At 39.5% G+C, this 18,752-nt stretch overlaps 1 protein-coding gene across 3 annotated transcripts in view; it reads right to left on the bottom strand.

Annotated features, from left to right (window-relative positions):
* TRAK1 (trafficking kinesin protein 1) overlaps positions 1–18,752 on the bottom strand; it is a 137,764-nt gene that overhangs the window by 110,811 nt on the left and 8,201 nt on the right. Inside the window, exons 1-3 of one of the 3 annotated variants that reach the window (XM_086742856.1) lie at positions 2,459–2,515; positions 1,782–1,838; positions 1,306–1,458 (exon numbers count right to left, since the gene is read on the bottom strand). The exons of 1 other annotated variant lie outside the window; for it this stretch is intronic. In XM_086742856.1, the coding sequence (XP_086598982.1) occupies positions 1,306–1,391 (86 nt within the window). In that variant the 5' untranslated portion in view covers positions 1,392–1,458; positions 1,782–1,838; positions 2,459–2,515. Of the gene's footprint in view, positions 1–1,305; positions 1,459–1,781; positions 1,839–2,458; positions 2,516–18,752 lie in introns of those variants that run through there. One more of the 3 variants, XM_086742857.1, reaches the window with a different exon arrangement.

The raw sequence follows: 18,752 nt of genomic DNA, 5'->3' as shown, positions 1-18,752 counted from the left end.
CAATAAAATTCATTGGTAAGCAAACAATTTCACAGTAACAACGCTGAGAGGGATTTAAATAGCTTTCCCATCTTCCACCCACCAGAACACAAGCACGTAACTCTCTAATGTTTCAGAGCCATCATGATTTTAAAAAGTTATTCTTAAAAAAATGTTCTATGAAGAAAATAGTTCATACTGTCCAAAATTCATGCATTAATTTTAACCATTTTGCTTTTTTCTGTTTTAAAGTTCTATTTTCAAAATTAAATACAGATAAGAAAAGCAAACTCAAATCACATCCAGAAAATAAGCTTAATAAAATGATGACATCCTCAGCACAAGTTATCTCCAGTTTCAAAGGAAACATTCATGTCTAAGCTCCTTATATTGCAGGAATTTGCATTTTAACAACAGAATGAAGTCCATGATAGTTAGACAGGCACCACTAATAGCATACTTCAGTAAGTAGTCTTAAAGTTACTAAAGTATCTCTCAGAATATATAAAGATATATATGGCATGGCATATAAATATTACCACATTTTCTGCCTCTGATGCTCCAGGATTGTCAATAGAAATGAGTGACAAATTAATTGTCCTGTGAAGATAGGACAATACAAGTATGGCAAATAACTGCAATTTCTTCTCAGCCAAAAGCTTGCAAAACTGTACAAGTAATTCAGCTTGCATCAATTTGGCTGCTCCCACCACACTTGTTTAATAATAATATCATGACTTAAGATACCTGATACCCAAAGCAGTTTCATCTGTAACCTTAAAAATATTAGCTATCTCAGATTCCTTATGTTTTATTCTCCCCCCCCAAAAAAAAACCAAACAAACAAAAAAAAAAACCAAAAAACCAAACCCAAACGTATGGTGGTTTACTAGACTAATTTTAGACCTTGAGGTAGTGAAGCAGAAAGCACAGTAAACAGTGATCCTTGACCCATTCAAGCACAATACACCGTTGATACCCTACTTTTGGACACCAAGGCTTAAGTCTTTTCCTCTGCCCCACCAGAACAAAACCTGCATCTGACAACACAACAGCAGCTCAGCTCAGCATTATTTGAGAAAGAGGCCAGGCAGCGTTCTGCAGTGCAACAGTTGAAAAACAGCATTCAACTAAACTGCAGAGTAAGGGAATCCAAAAAGTACTAAAGCAGCATTTGCCATGTCCCCTTCCTTTGTCTGAGTTAATTTAAAACATGGCTAGCAATGCCTCTGCACACACACTACATACATACTACATTCAAAGCTAAGCTCTAAGAGAGACAAACAGCATTGGGGGATTACAGCCCTGTAACGGCCATTGCTGTACCTGGTTTTCAGCTCTTTTTGCTCTTGATCATCTGCATAGTGTTCTTCCTTTCTTGAGCCTCTTCTCCCCCTCCAGAATTTCACCATTTGGCTAGCAGGCTCGCTTTAAGTGTCGCTTCTATTTGCGTTTCCCCCACATGAACAGCTCTTGATGCTGTAAGGTCATTTGAATGCAATTGTAACTTTGGCTCACGCACAAGTTTCCTCGCCCTCTCTTGGCAGAGCAGCTAGACAAACTACCAAACTGAGTCAAAGAGAAAGGGTTAGACGACTACTCTCAATCAGTCTGCTGTATTCAAACCTTGATCTTTCGAGTGCATTTTACAATATCTACATTCTTAACCACGTCCAAAATTTTTAGTTTGAGCACAGAGCAGTATAGACAACTGTATGCAAACATCCTCTGAACAGAAGAGATGTTAGCAAATCTTTTCCTCTTAAACATCACATAGAAAACATAAACAGGGAAGCACATACCATCATGAAAACACTACAAAATGTTTCCAGAATCTTCACAAAAGTAGTAAGATTTATCTATAAAACAAAATAAAGCAGTACTTCACAACTGCATACATTTCAAAAGGCTTTCTGCTGCAAGTCTTGAAACGCTGATGAGAGAACAGAGCTATGAGCTCATCTGGCAATCACACAAGTACTCCCACAAATTAAACCCCATTTTGCTGAAATTATCCTCCAAAAGGAAAGCCAGTCACAAAGTTTGCCCTCCTCCAAATGGCATTTTTATACAGCGGATGAGCTGCCACCTCAGTAAACTTTCAGTTTGAAGAATTTGGAAATAATTTATCATTCCAGAAGAAAACTATTGAGCAATTTTTTTTCCTTAATTTCTCCTTCAAGACAGATCACACCAGTTTTTCTCAGACAGCGTCCTGTCCCATCACATTCAGGACAAGTTTGCAATTGCAACCACCTCTTCCCCCAGTAGCAACTCTGCCAGACCACTACACTTCAGACCTTCAAGGTATTCTACTCCATTCCAATTTAAATAGTTGAATTGTTGTTAAATGAAGGAATCATCAACTATTCATCTGACTTTTGCAGGGGAAGAGTAGTTTCTGTCAAGACACTCTGTTGAGTAGTACCTGGGTAAGCTGCAACTGATCACCCCTACTTCTTAAAAAATTTTTATTTACAAAACCAAAAGGCATCTATAAATCCCCAAGCACATTTTACTCAAGATAATTGCAGTACATGCAGTGAGATCAAATCCTCACAGAAGTGCAATCAGCTCTCCTCCTAAAGGATGGGAAGACAAAAAGACAAAAATGAAAGTAAGAACGGCAAATGACAGATTTGGACACCTGAGCATTACCACACATTTTGTAAAATATAAACACATGATCTTTATAAGCAACAAGCAAACAGTTATTTGATGCTGTTTACACATAGATTTTTTTCTTTATCAAGAAGAGTCACCTTGCTGATACTGTAAGATCTCCAAAGCCTCAAAGCATTAAGTAGATGTCTCCTGCCTACCCATAAAACATGATACCACCACCTCAGACCTACGTCATCCATCGACTCACACTGCATAGCCTCAAGACCACGTGCTTCATGGCAGTACTGCAGAGGTCTTTGAAGTAACTCAAGTCTACTGTCTGGCACATCTATTCTTCAATAGTCCATTTGCTACAGGAAAGAAAACACCAGTCAACCAACACAATCTTCACAATAATCCTACATGCAAAGCACAAAATTTCATTATTTCCTTTACCCTCAATGTATTTCAACTGATTTCTAAACTATTTTATTTGATAAGTTTGTAATATAACTTTCATTACCATCTTAGCTTGGTGGTGAGGAAGGAAAAGGTCATTGTCTTTTTCAAAACAATCTAAAGAGAGGTTGGAGGGAGTAGCTTGTCTGTGCTATTAACTACTGTTGGTTTAATAATGCAAGGTAACAAAACTTTGTCATTTGTAGTAACTGCTATTAGGCAGAGTGGGTGTAAAGATCCAAACTGAAGTGATGGGCCAAGAAAGTTTACAAAGACGACTGTGGTTCATTTTTCCAGTGAAGAATATCCCCTACGCTGTTCTTTCATACCCACACAAGCAAATATGCATTCAATCCAAAATCCTTCCCCTGCAGCTCCTCTGAAAGCACTGTATGTAGGCAGGATAAGTTATTATTCAGAACTAGAACATTTGGAATGTGTCTCAGCTTTTCAGATACCCTGGCACAGCCAGCAAACAGCAGATTATTCTCTGAACAAATGGGCATAGTAGACTGTCTTAATATTAAAAGTACAAAATAAGTTATGTAGCTACTATAGGAATGCTATAAGCCACAATACAGACAAAGTTTAGAATTAATTTAGAATTATTTATGATCTTGCAAAAATAGGGTTGAGCATTGTAACACAGGAACCATTTCCACTTCCCTCCTTGTCTAATGCATATTTGTGGTCTAGCATTAAAAAAATAAATAAATAAAAAAAAATTTAAAAAAATGTTAAAAGCAATTCAACCTCAGAAATAAGAATAAAATAAAAGCAACTTGTTCCCTAAATAATCCTTTTCTGCCTTGGCAATCCTACAACACACAAAAAACCAAAAAACAAAAACAAAAAAAAAAAACAACCACCACACCCCAAACACATAAACACTAAAAAAACACCCAGGCCTTTTACCAGCCTGCATAATATAGACAGAAAAAACCCTGAGACCAGAAGCAAAAAGCAACAGATAACAAAATATCACTCTATGCCTCAGTTTAGTATGGTATCCCTATGGCAGTACCCACTGCACCTCCATTAACAAATTACAGAAAAAGATCACGCAGCTGAATCCACCTGTCCCAGACACCAGCAGGGAAAGTTTTACTGAGGATTAAAACAGACCAAACAAGGAAATCTTGAAGTCTCCTCCTCACCTATGTCCTCCTTCTCTACACACAGTGTGCTCACTGCACACATTTCCACACTACACAGGATGCTAGTATCTGCAAGTGTCTCTCCACATGATGCCCCAAATAAACAAGTGCTTTCAAGTTTGAATCAACCGCTATGGCTTGTTCTTATTTAAGGATGGAAAGAATGAGTTCTTCCTTACTCTGAAGTGTGCAAGTTTTCTTCCGTTGGACTACATCAAAAATTCATGCTTAGGTTTTACAACATACACCAGCATGAACAAAGCAGTAAGTTTACATTTAAAAGGAATCTCACCATTCAGTATTAATGTGAAACGACAGATGTAAAGCACAAGCAATTATGCTTATTCAGTGTATCTAAATGAAAATTACTCTTAAGAACAGAAAAGAAGGAAAATTTAATGATTATTTATTAGAGAATTCAGTATACGTTTGACAGACTTACACAGGCGCGCATGCCAGGGACCTGGAGGGACTGGCTGAGGAGCAGCGGTCAGAGCCAGGTACAGCCAGCCTGTGGGAACAGGCAGCAGCTGCAGAAGGCTGCATCAGACACTCGTACATCTGCCTCTATCCACGCGGGAGCCCGCTGCTCCAGATGGCAAACAGGTACTAAGGACTGTAGGGCTTTTTTCTGAAACCAGTTTAGAGAAAGACAGACAGCACAAACTGAATAGACTGTCAGCTGGTTTTAAATAAGAAGTGTTTTGGTGTCATCCTGATTATGCTAAAAGCCCCCAAAACAGTGTCAGGAGGTTGCCAGTAGAAAAGCAGAATACACGTGCTATCTCTCCCTCAGATCCAAATTCCCTCTGCCTCCAAATCTATTATTAAATAGCACTTGTAACTCTTAAAACCAAAACATTTCAGAATAGACATCAGATTAAGAGCAAATATAAGTATTCGATATTTACACTTTCACACATAATTCCATGAAAAATTAACGTAAGTATGCTTTTGAGGGCAGATAACTTACATGAGCACTCAGTTGCTACTGGTACTTACACATCACTGAAGACAACTCCAACAAGCTCTTGTATGCTTCTAGGCAGCATAACCCTTTATTCAGTTCACATCTGCCAATCCAAAACATTAAACTGGTCTCTTCATTTTTCAGATGTCACCACCTAACCATCAGGACTGTAAGACTGAGTTTATGTAGCAGTCAAGTCAACCAAGGGTCCAATTCTGCCCCCAGTTACACTCTTGTAATTCCAGTTAATACAGCTGTGCTACTTTGGATTTACACAACAGTAATAGTATGATACAGTAGAATATAAAACTGAAAGCTAGAAACTAAAAGACAATTTAAATTAGCATTTTGGCTAACTGCTTAGGTTCAAACTTTTTGGTTGGCTGGGACCTGCAAGCACAGGCACCTCACAAGCCCCCACCGAGAAAAGCAGCCATATCAGTGAGGTAAGCTAAGCTAAATTACTTATACTCCAACAGTCCTACCTAACCATGCATGCCCACAGGACATCTAACCTCTCCATTTGACAGCCCAGTGTTGTATTCAGATATGGCACCATTTAATTATGAATTGGATTGCTAGAAGAGAATAGGCCAGTTAACTTACTGCTGTTTAATGAGCACGCTCTTGTTAGTTGTGAATACATTCACTGTACTCATTAAATCAGGAGGCACTGGAGTTCTGAATACATCATTAAAAAGATCCAGGAATGCTGCTGCTTTGTTCAGCATGACTACATGCTCTGCTTGACAGTTGGAAAATGAGCAAGAAATGTAAGCCCCTTCCTGTTGGGCCAGCAGATCTAATTTTAAACTAGGAAGATGGAGAAAGAGTGGGAGATCTGCATCTTCAGAGCTTCACTCATTTAGAACACGAGTAAGTTTCTCTTTTAATTGCTGACTGACTTGAAGCAATAACATGCTCAGTATTGTTAAGATATCAACAAAAAGGAAGTGTCAACCTTGGGGGAAGGGTGCGGGGATACTTAAAAAAAGAAAAAAAGAAAAATTACAGCCCATCTTTAATACATCCAAGAAGCAGGAGTGTGCATTAATCTATCAATCTGTTAATTAGCAAAATGAACCTCCATAAACAAATATGCACACCTCCTAACACAGCAGTTCCCACACTAATTACAATCTATTGATTAAGGCTGAAGATGGAGTGAAATTGGCTAGCAGGCTCCTGTACATTCTCACAGGAGAGATTTAGAACATATGTTCAGTGAGAGGATGAGATTTTCATCTGTCAAGGGTTAATCCATCTACCCACAAAGATACACACCCACATGAGAATCTGCATGTCTAAAGCATTCTAGAGTTACAGAGAAACTGAAACCTAACTGGCAACTGTTTACTTGAACCCACTGCATGGAAGTGTTTTCTGCCAAAAGAGGTATGCGAACCAGCATCACTGATGGCATCACTGGAGTTGCAGAGAATCCTGAAAGTTAAGATTTAACAAGCATGACTACTTCCTCTAGCACATCCTCGAGAGGGGAAAATGCATTTTTGAAACATGTTTATAACAAATCCTTTCCTCCTCTCCTCCCACCTCATGCACAGAAAAGTGGACAGGCTGCTAAAATCAGGACTGGGAAGGAGGAAGGGGAGCTTAATACTCTCACTGCAAGACTCAAACACTTTAATCCAAGCAATTATTTTCCATTCAGAAAGTTGTTGATACCGTAAGAAGCTATATAAACATCGGATTCTAGTCAAAGGAGGACTGCCACCTATCAAGGAAAGTCTAATACCACAAGAACATTTACCACAGTCTCCTCCCATCATGCAGACACAACAGTTCATCTCTTATTTGGGAAAAGCATGTTCTAACCAATCATGTTAGCATATTAGGACTTTGCTTTCTCCAAGCCTTCAAAGTAAGCCCCTGAATCTCTTCAAGATCCCAATTTTCTCAGTTTTGCCAACAAAATAATCTTCAGGAAAAAAAAAGTCTGCTTAATCAGAAGTCAGGCTTATTGCAACACACCATGACTAATCCTCTTAAATTTTCTCTGGGTCCTGCACTGTAATCTCAGTAACATAGGAGACACTGTTCTTTTCATAGGAGCTATGTGACTGTGTAGACTGTCACGATCTCATTCAAATCGCAATTGATTCCTCACTGCTATCAACCTGAGTAATCAACACCCAGGCTTCAGCACACAGACCAGCTTACTTTGGGTACAACCATACAGCAATACTCAAATGAGGGGGTATGAGCTGTAAAACAGCACTGATTCACACGAGCCACCAAAGACTTCTGGGGTCACACCCCGGCTCTCCACAGTGAGGTAAGTGGAGGCACTTAGTTCTTTTACACTGTATTGTGGGAACAGCCCGAACAACTATGTGGGTCTCCAATGGTTTAAAATAACACCATTACTAAAATGGAGAAAGGTTAACTGTTTGCGGATGGGGAGATCAAGAGAGGGAATCACATTCAGACTAGTTCTAGAGATGTATCTCTTGCCAGCCATATGCACCTATAAGTAGGTCCTAGCACTTCACTAAAATCCCAGTTCACTGACTCAAAAATAAGTCCTTTAGGTTGTCAAAATAGGTTTTTTTGGTGTCAGATAAAACAATGACAGAGAATGAATATTCAGATTTCTGATCAATTTTATGGTGTGTACTTGTAACATTCAAAAAGGAACATCTTGGGTACTGTTCTCTTTAATCATACTAAAAAGCTCTGTATGAGACAGCTGTCTGATTACAGTTAGGAAGCTAAGAGATGGACATACAAAAATAAAAGCTTATTAAGTATTGCATTTTCTTCCCTTTGTGCTTAACACAGGGCAACTCATGCAGCATGTCAGCTGGTTTAGCTCAAAAAATACCACACACTTTAATGACAGAAAGGAAAAGATGAGGCACGGGGAATTGTTTAAACATTCGTTGTCCTGCTTAGCAACTACATGCTTACATGGTTAAAAAAACCATAACACAAGAAACAGATACATACTTCTTATCTATTGTAACTAGTTCACATTCTTCAGCTCCTCATGTCCCTGTGGTTTGCAATTTAGTCAATCATGCATCTTCCTGGTAGGTATCTCCCTTATGCATTTCATACAACACAGAGCATATGAGAAGTCGAAAGACTACTAAGTAGCTTGTGATTTATATTTCGAGGATATTTAAACTGGTTAACTAACTTCCAGAGGGACATAAATTACATAATCAAAACAAGACATACATACTCTTTTCCTACTATGGGCAAAACAAAAAAAAACAACCCACGCTTTTTGTCATGCTATATGCTGTATCACCACAATATAATAAGCAGTATTTCTGTTCACAGATTTTAATCACCACTTATAAATACCTCTTTGCTCTGTGTGTATTACATCACATCTTATGTCTCATTGCATACATTCAAAAAAATCTTTGCAGGAACAACTTTACATTATATACATACATGAAAAGAAATACAACAAGAGCCCTGTCTAAATAGCAGTGTCAAAGAAAATAGAAAACAAATATATCAATAGCTGAACACATGTGCCTACAGACTTGAGTCCTGGCCAGCAACGCCCCCACACCTCCTAAGTCCTACTTTCCAAACAAAACATTTCTATTTATTTTCGTATGATCACTTTTTTCATTCTTCTATTTCAAATACTTCAAACTGATTTTTGATACATGTAAGTTCACATAAAACATCTTGCCCGGTTGCATGGGGGCGGAATATCTGCTTGTTGTATGGAAAAACAATTTGTGAGACGTTTGTTTTTCCATACACTCCACTGCACCATATGTGGGGGCTGGAAGAGAGCCTAAGAACATCTGCCGCAGACTTTAAAACCCCTAATAATAGCACAGCTGGTGTCCCCAGTCTAATGATCTCAGCACAGACTCACGTGACCACTCCTGACTCTGGCCCCCAACTCAGGCAAAGCGCAGAAACACTCAAAGGTTGGACACCTTCATTCATTCTCAACTCAATTTGCATTTCACAAAAGAACCAATGGAGAAGGCAAGTTGAAACGCTTACATTTCAATCAGTTCAACAGTCACCGTTTCCATAGGATTTCCCCATGCTCCTTTTATTAAATTCCAGTTTAGCAGAGCACTCCCTATTCCATAAAATTAAGCTACTCAAGAAAATAACTGCAAGTCTGTGATACAGGGTTAGAAACATAAAATGATTTAACTACCCTTAACTGTATTATACAGGAGTTGTTTTTTTTTCCCCCTGCTAAACGCATGGACTATCTTCCATTCCTGCCCATTTAGTTTACTTACAAACAAATGTTTCTACCCACTTTCTTTTAAACATGTTCAAAAGCTGGTTTATAAAGGATAAAATCTTTATTTTAAGAAAAAAAAAGGCAGAAGAACAAGGAATTTGGGAAATTGAATTAACCAATTAATAGGTATTTATCATACAGATGTTTTAGAGAAACATCTGAGATTTCCCATGCCCAATGGATGTGGCTAGTAAAATGCTATGACAGACTCCATGCACGTGGGAACAAAGAAAGCAATGTTTGGGTGGGGGTGAGGTGCCCGAGATTTTCGTGTCACTTCAGACCATCCTCCGTTCTCTTTCATCCGTACAAAAACATAGGTAGCTTCCAGCAGTCAATAGGCTTGAGTTCAGTTATTAGTTAATATAATGTGTGCAGGTGCACCCATGAAAGGCTAGACCTGACCCAATGACTGACCATCACTAGCAGAGACAGGAGATGCAAGCATTGCACAGCCAAGTTTAGTCACTGGCAAAGCATGAACGGGTGGCTAGCTTAGCAAATTACTGTAACCACAGTAACAACAGACTGAATACTGAGCTCCAAATTCCAAGACGAACCCATTTAATCAGTCTACTATAAAACACCAATATGTGACACTAACATCCTCATCAAAGAATGTTCTCATTCTCATTGCCCATGAGGGAGAGAAACAACAAAAACCCCATAGCAGACAACACTTTGTAAATTCCCACACTGTCCAACAATGTTGGCCCACTTTAAAGTAAGAGACATTTAACAGGTAATTTTTCTTAATTTGCACTGCATCATTGAACAGCAAAGGGAAAGAGAAGAGAAAATGCAGAGCAAGTTACTTTTTAGTTTTATATAAAAGCACTGAAATCTGAGAATGGCTAATGCACAAGATCAGCCCAGTTACAGTAATCAATTTGGCTGCAACAAACTTACTTACAGTCATGCATCAGTTATGTGCCTTGCTCCTCCGCTAGCCCTCTATCTCATCTGTAACTTCTCTCAGCTGTAAGATCAAGAGACATTGTAGCTAGCATTTTTTCCTCGAGTCTCATAATTAGGCTATTAAACTACACATATGATCTTATTTCTAACTTCACTATGAAAAAAGTATATTTTAAGAAACTAGGCAAACTGTCTCCACCTTTTCAATCAAAATCTAAACATCAGCAAGAACTAGGTCAAAGGAGGAATGAAAACCTGCAGCAGAAGAGCATTTATAGAAAGCGAAGACATGGCCTCAAACAACATCAGTTTGATAATGAATTCTTAATACAAAAAAATTATACAACACCATTGCCTACAGAAGGCTGTATGTGTCACACTGCAGATTTCTAACAGTGCAAATAAGGCAAACTCTCTTCATTCCCACCTTAAACTGCAACTGGGGAGCTAACTATGCAATGGCAGCAACAGCTGTGTCACAAGTGTTAACTGTGGCTGTGACAAAAATCTGGGCTGGCACCAATAATGAATTGCACTGGTTTTTAAAAATAAGTTTGACATCAGGCACATCAAAGAAACCTTCTGTTGCTGTGCTGTCGCTTGTGTAACAGATACAGTAACTACAAATAAGACACATGATGCCCTTCAGCTTGGCAGAAAAGACCGCCGTTCACAAAACAAGCATAATCTCTCAGAGGCACAAACAATTTGCACAACTAACAAAGTTCTCCTGCATAAGTCGGCTCACAACTGCTGGCTCAGAGTGGGCACATCACTACTGCTGTCTTCAGATTTTATTTCCTCACTTGCTACAGGCCCAAACTCCTTTTCCCCTTCTCTCTGGTGCCCCAAGCTGTAGCTCCAAGTCCCACGTGACAGAAAGCAGGTAGAGACAAGGAGTCCTACGTGGGTTCGTACTTCCACACTTCAGAGAGACAGACCCTAGCCATTCACAGTGCAGTCACCCTGCGCTGGAGCTGCACCGTTTCGTTCAATACAACATCTGCATACAATTTACAAGTTCTCAGCCTTACTCTACTTACAAGCTCAAACTACAGATCAGGAAAAGGGCAGGCATCTTAACTTGTATGCTTTGTAGCCCATCTGCACACTATGTCCTTCCCCTCAGCAACTTGTAATTTATCCAGAAAACAGTTTTCCCTTCCTGAGTATTTTAACATGTAACTTACTAAGCAGCTGTCCTGACAGAACTTATATTTTGCTATTGAGGAAACTACAGGCTTGGATGTAAGACAAACAACTATGTTAGTTGACAAAGACAGACACAATGCAAACATTGTATAACTGCAAAGTACAGTCATCGGTAGACACAGTTACCACAACCTGTAATAATTCCTGCTTGGCCTGATTCCCATCTTTCTGGAAATACATCTCTAACCTGCCGCAACACAGTCCACGGAAGATTGAGGGTGGATGGGTAGGCTGTTTTAACATCATAAACTAATCACAAAGCTCATAAATAACATCAGATCACAGACATATGTAGCCACAGAGTAGCCCAGAGGCCTTTCAGACCACAATTAAGCTTGGTAAACATGACAGTCCTCTGCCTTACACAGTCTTACTATTCAGTTTCAGTTTGATTCACACCAGCTGAGCACTTTTATATTGCAACTTTGTACTGATTCTTGAGTTGGGTATGCTCTGTTAGACAAGAGGCAAAACTTGGACAAAATATCCAAGATAGCCTCACTATGCTCAGCTGTATTTACCAGCAGTGAGCTGAGACAGGTTAACAGATTAACTTTGCCCTCCTGTTTACATTGTCTCCTGAGCAAACTCCCCCATTTGCAAATCCACCCTTCTAGGTGCAACTGGGAACTGGTCCAAAAACAGCGTCAGTGTTGCCAAGAAATATATTTGCTCCTTTTTGTGCCTTCTTCTCATTTAAGCTGCACACATAGCTTAATACCACAAAGTATTATATCCCAGGGCACGATGAAAAAGTGGCAGCATCAGTACGTAGGTATTAGAAGAGGCATTTGAAAGTGCAGAAGACAGTTGTTTCATATTCTTATTACCTTTGTGGTCATTAGAAGTACATGACCTTTGAAGGTCCCTTCCAACCCTAACCATTCTATGATTCTATGATAACTACAAAAGCTCCACACAGAGTAAACCAAACACACACTGGACAGAGACCACATCAGCCAAGATCTCTTAACCTGAAGGTCATATTGTCAGCACTGCAAATGTGGAAGCAGCTGCTGACATTTTTACATGGACCATATATTGCAGCATGCAAGATCCAAGAGACTGTAATTCAGAGACACATTTGAGGTGTCAAGGATTCCAGACTGTTCTACCTCCACAGCTGAGGTACTGTACATACTAACTATATTCAGTCAGTGCGCTACTATGTCCACCAATAGTAATTTAAGCTTTTTCTTTGTTTTGGGGTGGTTTTTTTTTTTGTTTTTGGGTTTCTTTTTTTTTTTTTTTTTTTTGTTAATTAAAAAGCAGAGAAGCCCAGAGGTCAATACAGGCTTCCAAGAGAAAATACTATGCATTTTGAATGAAACATTATGACTTGTAATATAATGGATCCTTCCAAATTCTACTCCCTCTCCTCCAAAACACACCCACCCTGTCACTATATTTCTTTCTCCTTCTCCACCTTTTTCACTTCATGCACACAAAGGCTGATCTTCGCACAAAAAAAAGCAGTAAGTAACAACCTGTTTAACCATTGTGATTCAACTCTGGTTTTACTCTTCTAGAATGTAAGTGGTAAACTATGTTGAAGTTAGACTCATTTTATTGGCTTCTGCAAATTATTTCCCAAAAGGGCAAAGATCACCCTCAAGATAAAAAAAAAAAAAAAAAAAAAAAAAACCCAGCCAACTGACCGCTTTAAAATCAGTAATCCACAACCTCACAATTTGGACTTTACTCAAGGAACCATTCCTGAGTTACAAGGCCACAATTCTGCTTCTCAAAATTGATAGGCATTTACACCTGTAAATATCAGTTTCCAATTCCAATTAAAATCTATTCTCCAAGAGGTTAGTGAGTCCACTTGTTCAGAAATGCCTTTTTACAGACCAGTTTCAACAGGCACTTTATGAAGCTTTCATTAGACATGGAATACAGTTAAGTAGCATAACTTCTTTTGGCCACCACAGCCATCTCTGAGGTTTATTATAAAATCTGGCATAGTGCATAAGTTCTCCTAGACAACAACTTCTCAGTATCTTCTGTGAAAAGATACTTAGAAAATAATTATTTCCATTTTGATTGTTTTTTTAAAGAACTAAATAAGTAAGACCTTCACTTGCATCTTATCAATTCCATTTAACCTTGTTTGTTAATTCACCTCTCTCAAATGCCTGTGTAACTAGTTGCTACCAAGAACTTTACAAAACATCAACTGACTCCCTGTAAAGAAAAAGAGACTGCCCATTTCTCTCTCTTTGAGCTCTTAACAAAGGAGATAAAGGAATATTTCTCATATTTGATATGCAAAACAGAGCCAGAGAAACATTATAATTAAAAAAAAAGCAAAAGAAAAAGCTGGGAGAAAAAGTAGAGAAGATTAACCAAAATGCCAGAATTCATAAAAGATGCTTGCAAATGTCATTAGTGCCCTTTAAGTACATCTAATGCCTTAATATGCTAAGATCCCAAGAGTTTAAAATTCCTTCCCTTCTCCAGTGGTAACTGACAATACCATTAAACAATGCAGTGTCCCTCTCAAAGTCTGTTCTTGAGCAAGTTGCCACACAGCTGTACTGTAAGTTTTCTATCACAAAACAAACAGCAGTTTCCAGTTAGAAATCATGGCAAATCAGAACCACCAATACCCATTCAGAAGATAAAGTAATTACCTGTTCTAATCAGAGCCAGAACAGGCTGAAGCCCTGTAATTTCATGCCTTCCCGATTTCTGGACTTCAAAATAAGTATTCTAGAGCTGTTGAATCTAAAAGTTTGCTAAATTAAAGAAAAAAAAAAGTATTTTATTCCCCACATTATAATGACTCCTTGCTTATCTTCTTTTCCAGATAAGAGTCTGAGGAACAAACAGGAGAACAGAGTATTACATCTGCTATAACAAGTCATGTTACAAGCTGATCATTTTCCTGACTAGGCAGTCCCTCCTATTTCCTCTTACTCATTTCTCCCACTATATCATGTCTTTATCTTCAACTTATCCCTGCTGGTCATAGGATCAAAACAATAGGCTTGCTGCTAGGTCCATTTAGGAACTTCCTCTCAGCCTTCTTGATGAGGTAATTAGTGCTAATCCACCATCTCAGATAACAGAAATAGGACAGGGTATTCAATCTTCCCCGTGCAATTCGGCTAAGATTACTAAAATGACGTGTGCCACTTTTTATTAGAAAACAAACAAACAACCCATACAACTAGTGAATTATAAAATTTTGATAACATTAACTCTCATTTTTAAAGAGAGCTCTGTAACTTAATGTACACATGCTGAATACAAGGTGTGTTGTTATACACTTAAAGGAAAGCAAACATTAATTGGCCTTGCCTGTATGCTCCTGCCTTGGCTTTGTGCCATCTCTAGCGCTCCCCTAACTTACTGAGAAACACAAACTGGCAAAAAAAAAACCCAAAAAACTGAAACCAAAGAAATAAAAACAATTTTTCAAAACATGTTTTTCCAATTGGCCTTCCTGGCTTACTTCCCCATTGGGTAACAGTCAGCATGAAAGATCTGTGGACAAAGTGGTACAACACACAGCTGGTGACAGGACTATTCCCACCAGAGATGGCAAAGCATGAGACCAGGCTAATCTGGCTGCAAAAGCACAGCCTTCAGGCAGACACTTTCTCCATCATCTCTAGCTAATGTTGGTGTAGGCTGTCCTGAAAGCACACCCTCACCCTACCACATACCTACCCTGAAGCTATGTATTCCTATCACTCTTTTTTCCTCATACAGACATTCATGCTTGTACTGTCCACATCAATGTGATCAGGAACGCAATCTGGTTGAAAGGCTAAGCTAAGGGAATGGGGGAGGGAAGACAGGAGAGAACACAGAGGGCCGTGTAAAGTAGTGTTCAGCTAGATCAGTTCCCAGAGCTGGCCCACAGCATGCCTGTACAAGAATCAGTGCACAAGAGAGGAGTGAGAACGGGAAGGAGGACTGTTGTCTTCTGCAACTTGCCAGGAAACCACATTTTTAAGAGTTGAACTACTAAACCAAGGCACTCTCTTGGCTTTACTTGTCACTCAGTTTTAGGCACTCACTTCCTAATTTTTATCTGCAGCTTTCAGTATATTCAAACACTCATTGCCATGAGAACAGCAATCCGTGGTGCAACTCAAATCATCAGTATTTCCGTTAACTGCTGTGTATGTTTAACCATGGCACCACAGGACTGAGGGAAACCACTAGGTGACTGCCCAGAGCCAGAACTACAGAACCTACACAAACATTAACCCAAGGCTTGACAGCAATGGCCTCTTCTGAAGACAGAAAGAGATGAGGTTTCAGTTTCAATTTATCCAGGTCAGTTCAACAGTCATGAAACTGAGAAACTGACTGGCAACTGAAGAACCAAGAGACATTTTTGTTCTTGTTGAATTCATACTTGCTGGAAGAGCAGCTGTGTTATATCTACAAATCCAAGGAATAATCTATTTAGTCAGTTGGTAGAAAGGAAGAAAGGATATCTTTAATCCTAAGATCTTTTTAAAGGAAAAAAAAATTAAAGTGATGAATAATAAGAACCATTTACAAGTACAGTTTTGCCCACCTGAATTGCAACTTCCATCTAGATATCAGCTGACAAGTCATGTGATTTTTTTTTTTTAAGGAATCATCAGTTTTACATTAGTAAGTATGTGAAGTTTACTCCTGTTCTTAATTCCTACCATAAATATTTATATTGATCAACATATGGCATTCATATGCCCCAAAAACACATCTAAGGACACATTTCATAGAGTCATAGAGTGGTTTGGGTTGGAAGGGACTTTTAAAGATCAACTATTTCCAAACCCCCTGCCTTGGGCAGAGACACTTTCCAACAGACCAGTTTGCTCAAAGCCCTGTCCAGTCTGACCTTGAACACTGCCATTGACAGCGCATCCACAACTTCTCTGTGCATATCATTCAAGGTCATATCATTAAGATACACTTCCTGTCACCAGCTATCACCAACAACAATTTGGGAACAGGAATAAGGTATAAAAGATCCCTCAAGGAATGAAATAAGACCATAATAAAATCATGAATGCTGAATTTAAGAAATCCACTCTGCTTTTAGGATATATATTCAGCATCCATACCCAAAGTGCAATGGCATCAATCTGCCTGCTCCACCAGGGCTGAGCAGCTTTTCATTGGAGTTTGGTATTTACCATGAACTGTTAATTCTATGTTTACTCCCTTCAGACTACATTTGATTATGATCTTTGCCTTTACATACGAATATCCCTAGCTTTACTACATTACTCAGTCCACAAAAGTAGTTACTCAAATTTAATTTAAAAAATAAATAAGTAAATAAAAAGATAGCAATACCCCATGAACAAAACAAAACAAAAAGATTCCTACCCAGACATTTCAAGTAAAAAATACTATTTCCCTCCTCTTTTTCCTCCTATGCAGTATAACAGCACAGTGGGATATTAATAACAAAACTTCCCATTTTTCTTCCTTTACATCAACATACAGCAGGTGTCCTCTGAAAGTTGGTAAATAGTACAAAATAGATGCAATGTTTACTTTTGGAGGGGGGAGGTTAGTAAGTCAAGCTCAAAAAACTCTGAGACTGACATACCGAGAACAGTCAAAGTGAGATGGCGCTGTGCCTTGGATGTGCCGTGTTCCTTGCCTGTGAAAATCCCAGACTCCCATTTTGAACACTGACCTTTTTCATAGCAATACACCATGGTTAGCTTCACAGTCCAGTTTTACTGAAAACAAGAAAGAACATAGAAATTTCACTAAAATCACTATTGTAGTAGTAGCACCATCTTAACCTGAAAAACCTGTCTGACGGACATGTATTTAAACCTTTAGTAAAACGTGCTCAAATTACTTGAGCAAATCATATCCTCTCCAGAGAGAGGAGAGTCTTCTGACCCACCTGGAGTTTTTCTGTTGTAGGAGAATTAGTAATGTACTCTATCAACATTAGTACAGTAAATAAAAATGTGCAAGTGTAGCACTCACGTCTACTGAGAAGGCTGCCCTGTTCAGATCCTCTACCCTGTCAGGTCCTAAACAGCCAATACCACAAACAGTTTACCAACCCACTGATCCTAAAGAGACTCACAGGCTTATAACAGATTCACAAGAAGCATTATTTAAGTCTAGTACTGGTACCAGTTCCTGAATTACCTCCGTCGAATGTTTTGATCTTGCTGACCCCCTTCAGCCTTTGCAAAGTAAGAGAAGATTGATTTTTTGTGACTTGTGAGTGCTTAAACAAACTCAGTTAATTAGAAGTTTAAATTGAATGTTTTGTGGCTTTTGCAATGTAAAATGGCAAAATACTTAAAGTTGTATTTGCCTGAGGTACAAAAGTGGACAGTAGGATAGAGTGCACCCTCAGCAAGTTCGCCGATGACACCAAGCTGTGTGGTGCTGTCGACACGCTGGAAGGGAGGGATGCCATCCAGAGGGACCTTGACACACTGGAGAGGTGGGCCTGTGCCAACCTCATGAAGTTCAATCAGGCCAAGTGCAAGGTCCTGCACCTGGGTCATGGCAATCCCAGGCACAAATACAGGCTGGGTGGAGAATGCATTGAGAGCAGCCCTGAGGAGAAGGACTTGGGAGTGCTGGTGGACGAGAAGCTCAACTTGAGCTGGCAATGCGCCCTTGCGGCCCAGAAGGCCAACCGCATCCTGGGGTGCATCAGGAGGAGTGATTCTCCCCCTCTACTCTGCCCTGGTGAGACCCCACCTGGAGTACTGTGTCCAGTTCTGGAGCCCCCAACATAAGAAGGACATGGACCAGTTGGAGAAGGTCCAGAGGAGGGCCACAAAGATGATAAGAGGGCTGGAGCACCTCTCCTACGAGGACAGGCTGAGAGAGTTGGGGCTGTTCAGCCTGGAGAAGAGGAGGCTCTGGGGAGACCTGACAGCAGTCTTCCAGTACCTCAAGGGGGCTTACAAGAAAGATGGGGAGAGGCTGTTCAGTAGGGCCTGTTGTGATAGGACGAGGGGTAATAGTTTTAAAATAGAGGGAGGTAGATTTAGTTTGGATATTAGGAAAAAAATTTTTTAAATGTGAGTTGTAGAACACTGGAACAGGTTGCCCAGAGAGGTGGTGGATGCCCCATCCTTGGAAATGTTCAAGGCCAGGCTGGATGAGGCTCTGAACAACCTGATCTAGTCGGGGATGTCCCTGCTCCTTGCAGGGGGGTTGGACTAGATGACCTTTGAAGGTCCCTTCCAAC

The sequence above is a fragment of the Chlamydotis macqueenii genome, chromosome 2, assembly GCF_036417535.1.
Source record: "Chlamydotis macqueenii isolate bChlMac1 chromosome 2, bChlMac1.mat, whole genome shotgun sequence".
In the NCBI taxonomy this organism is placed as follows: Eukaryota; Metazoa; Chordata; class Aves; order Otidiformes; family Otididae; genus Chlamydotis; species Chlamydotis macqueenii.
The sequence above is the reverse complement of the archived record's forward strand: the minus strand, read 5'-3'. Positions and strand labels throughout refer to the sequence as shown.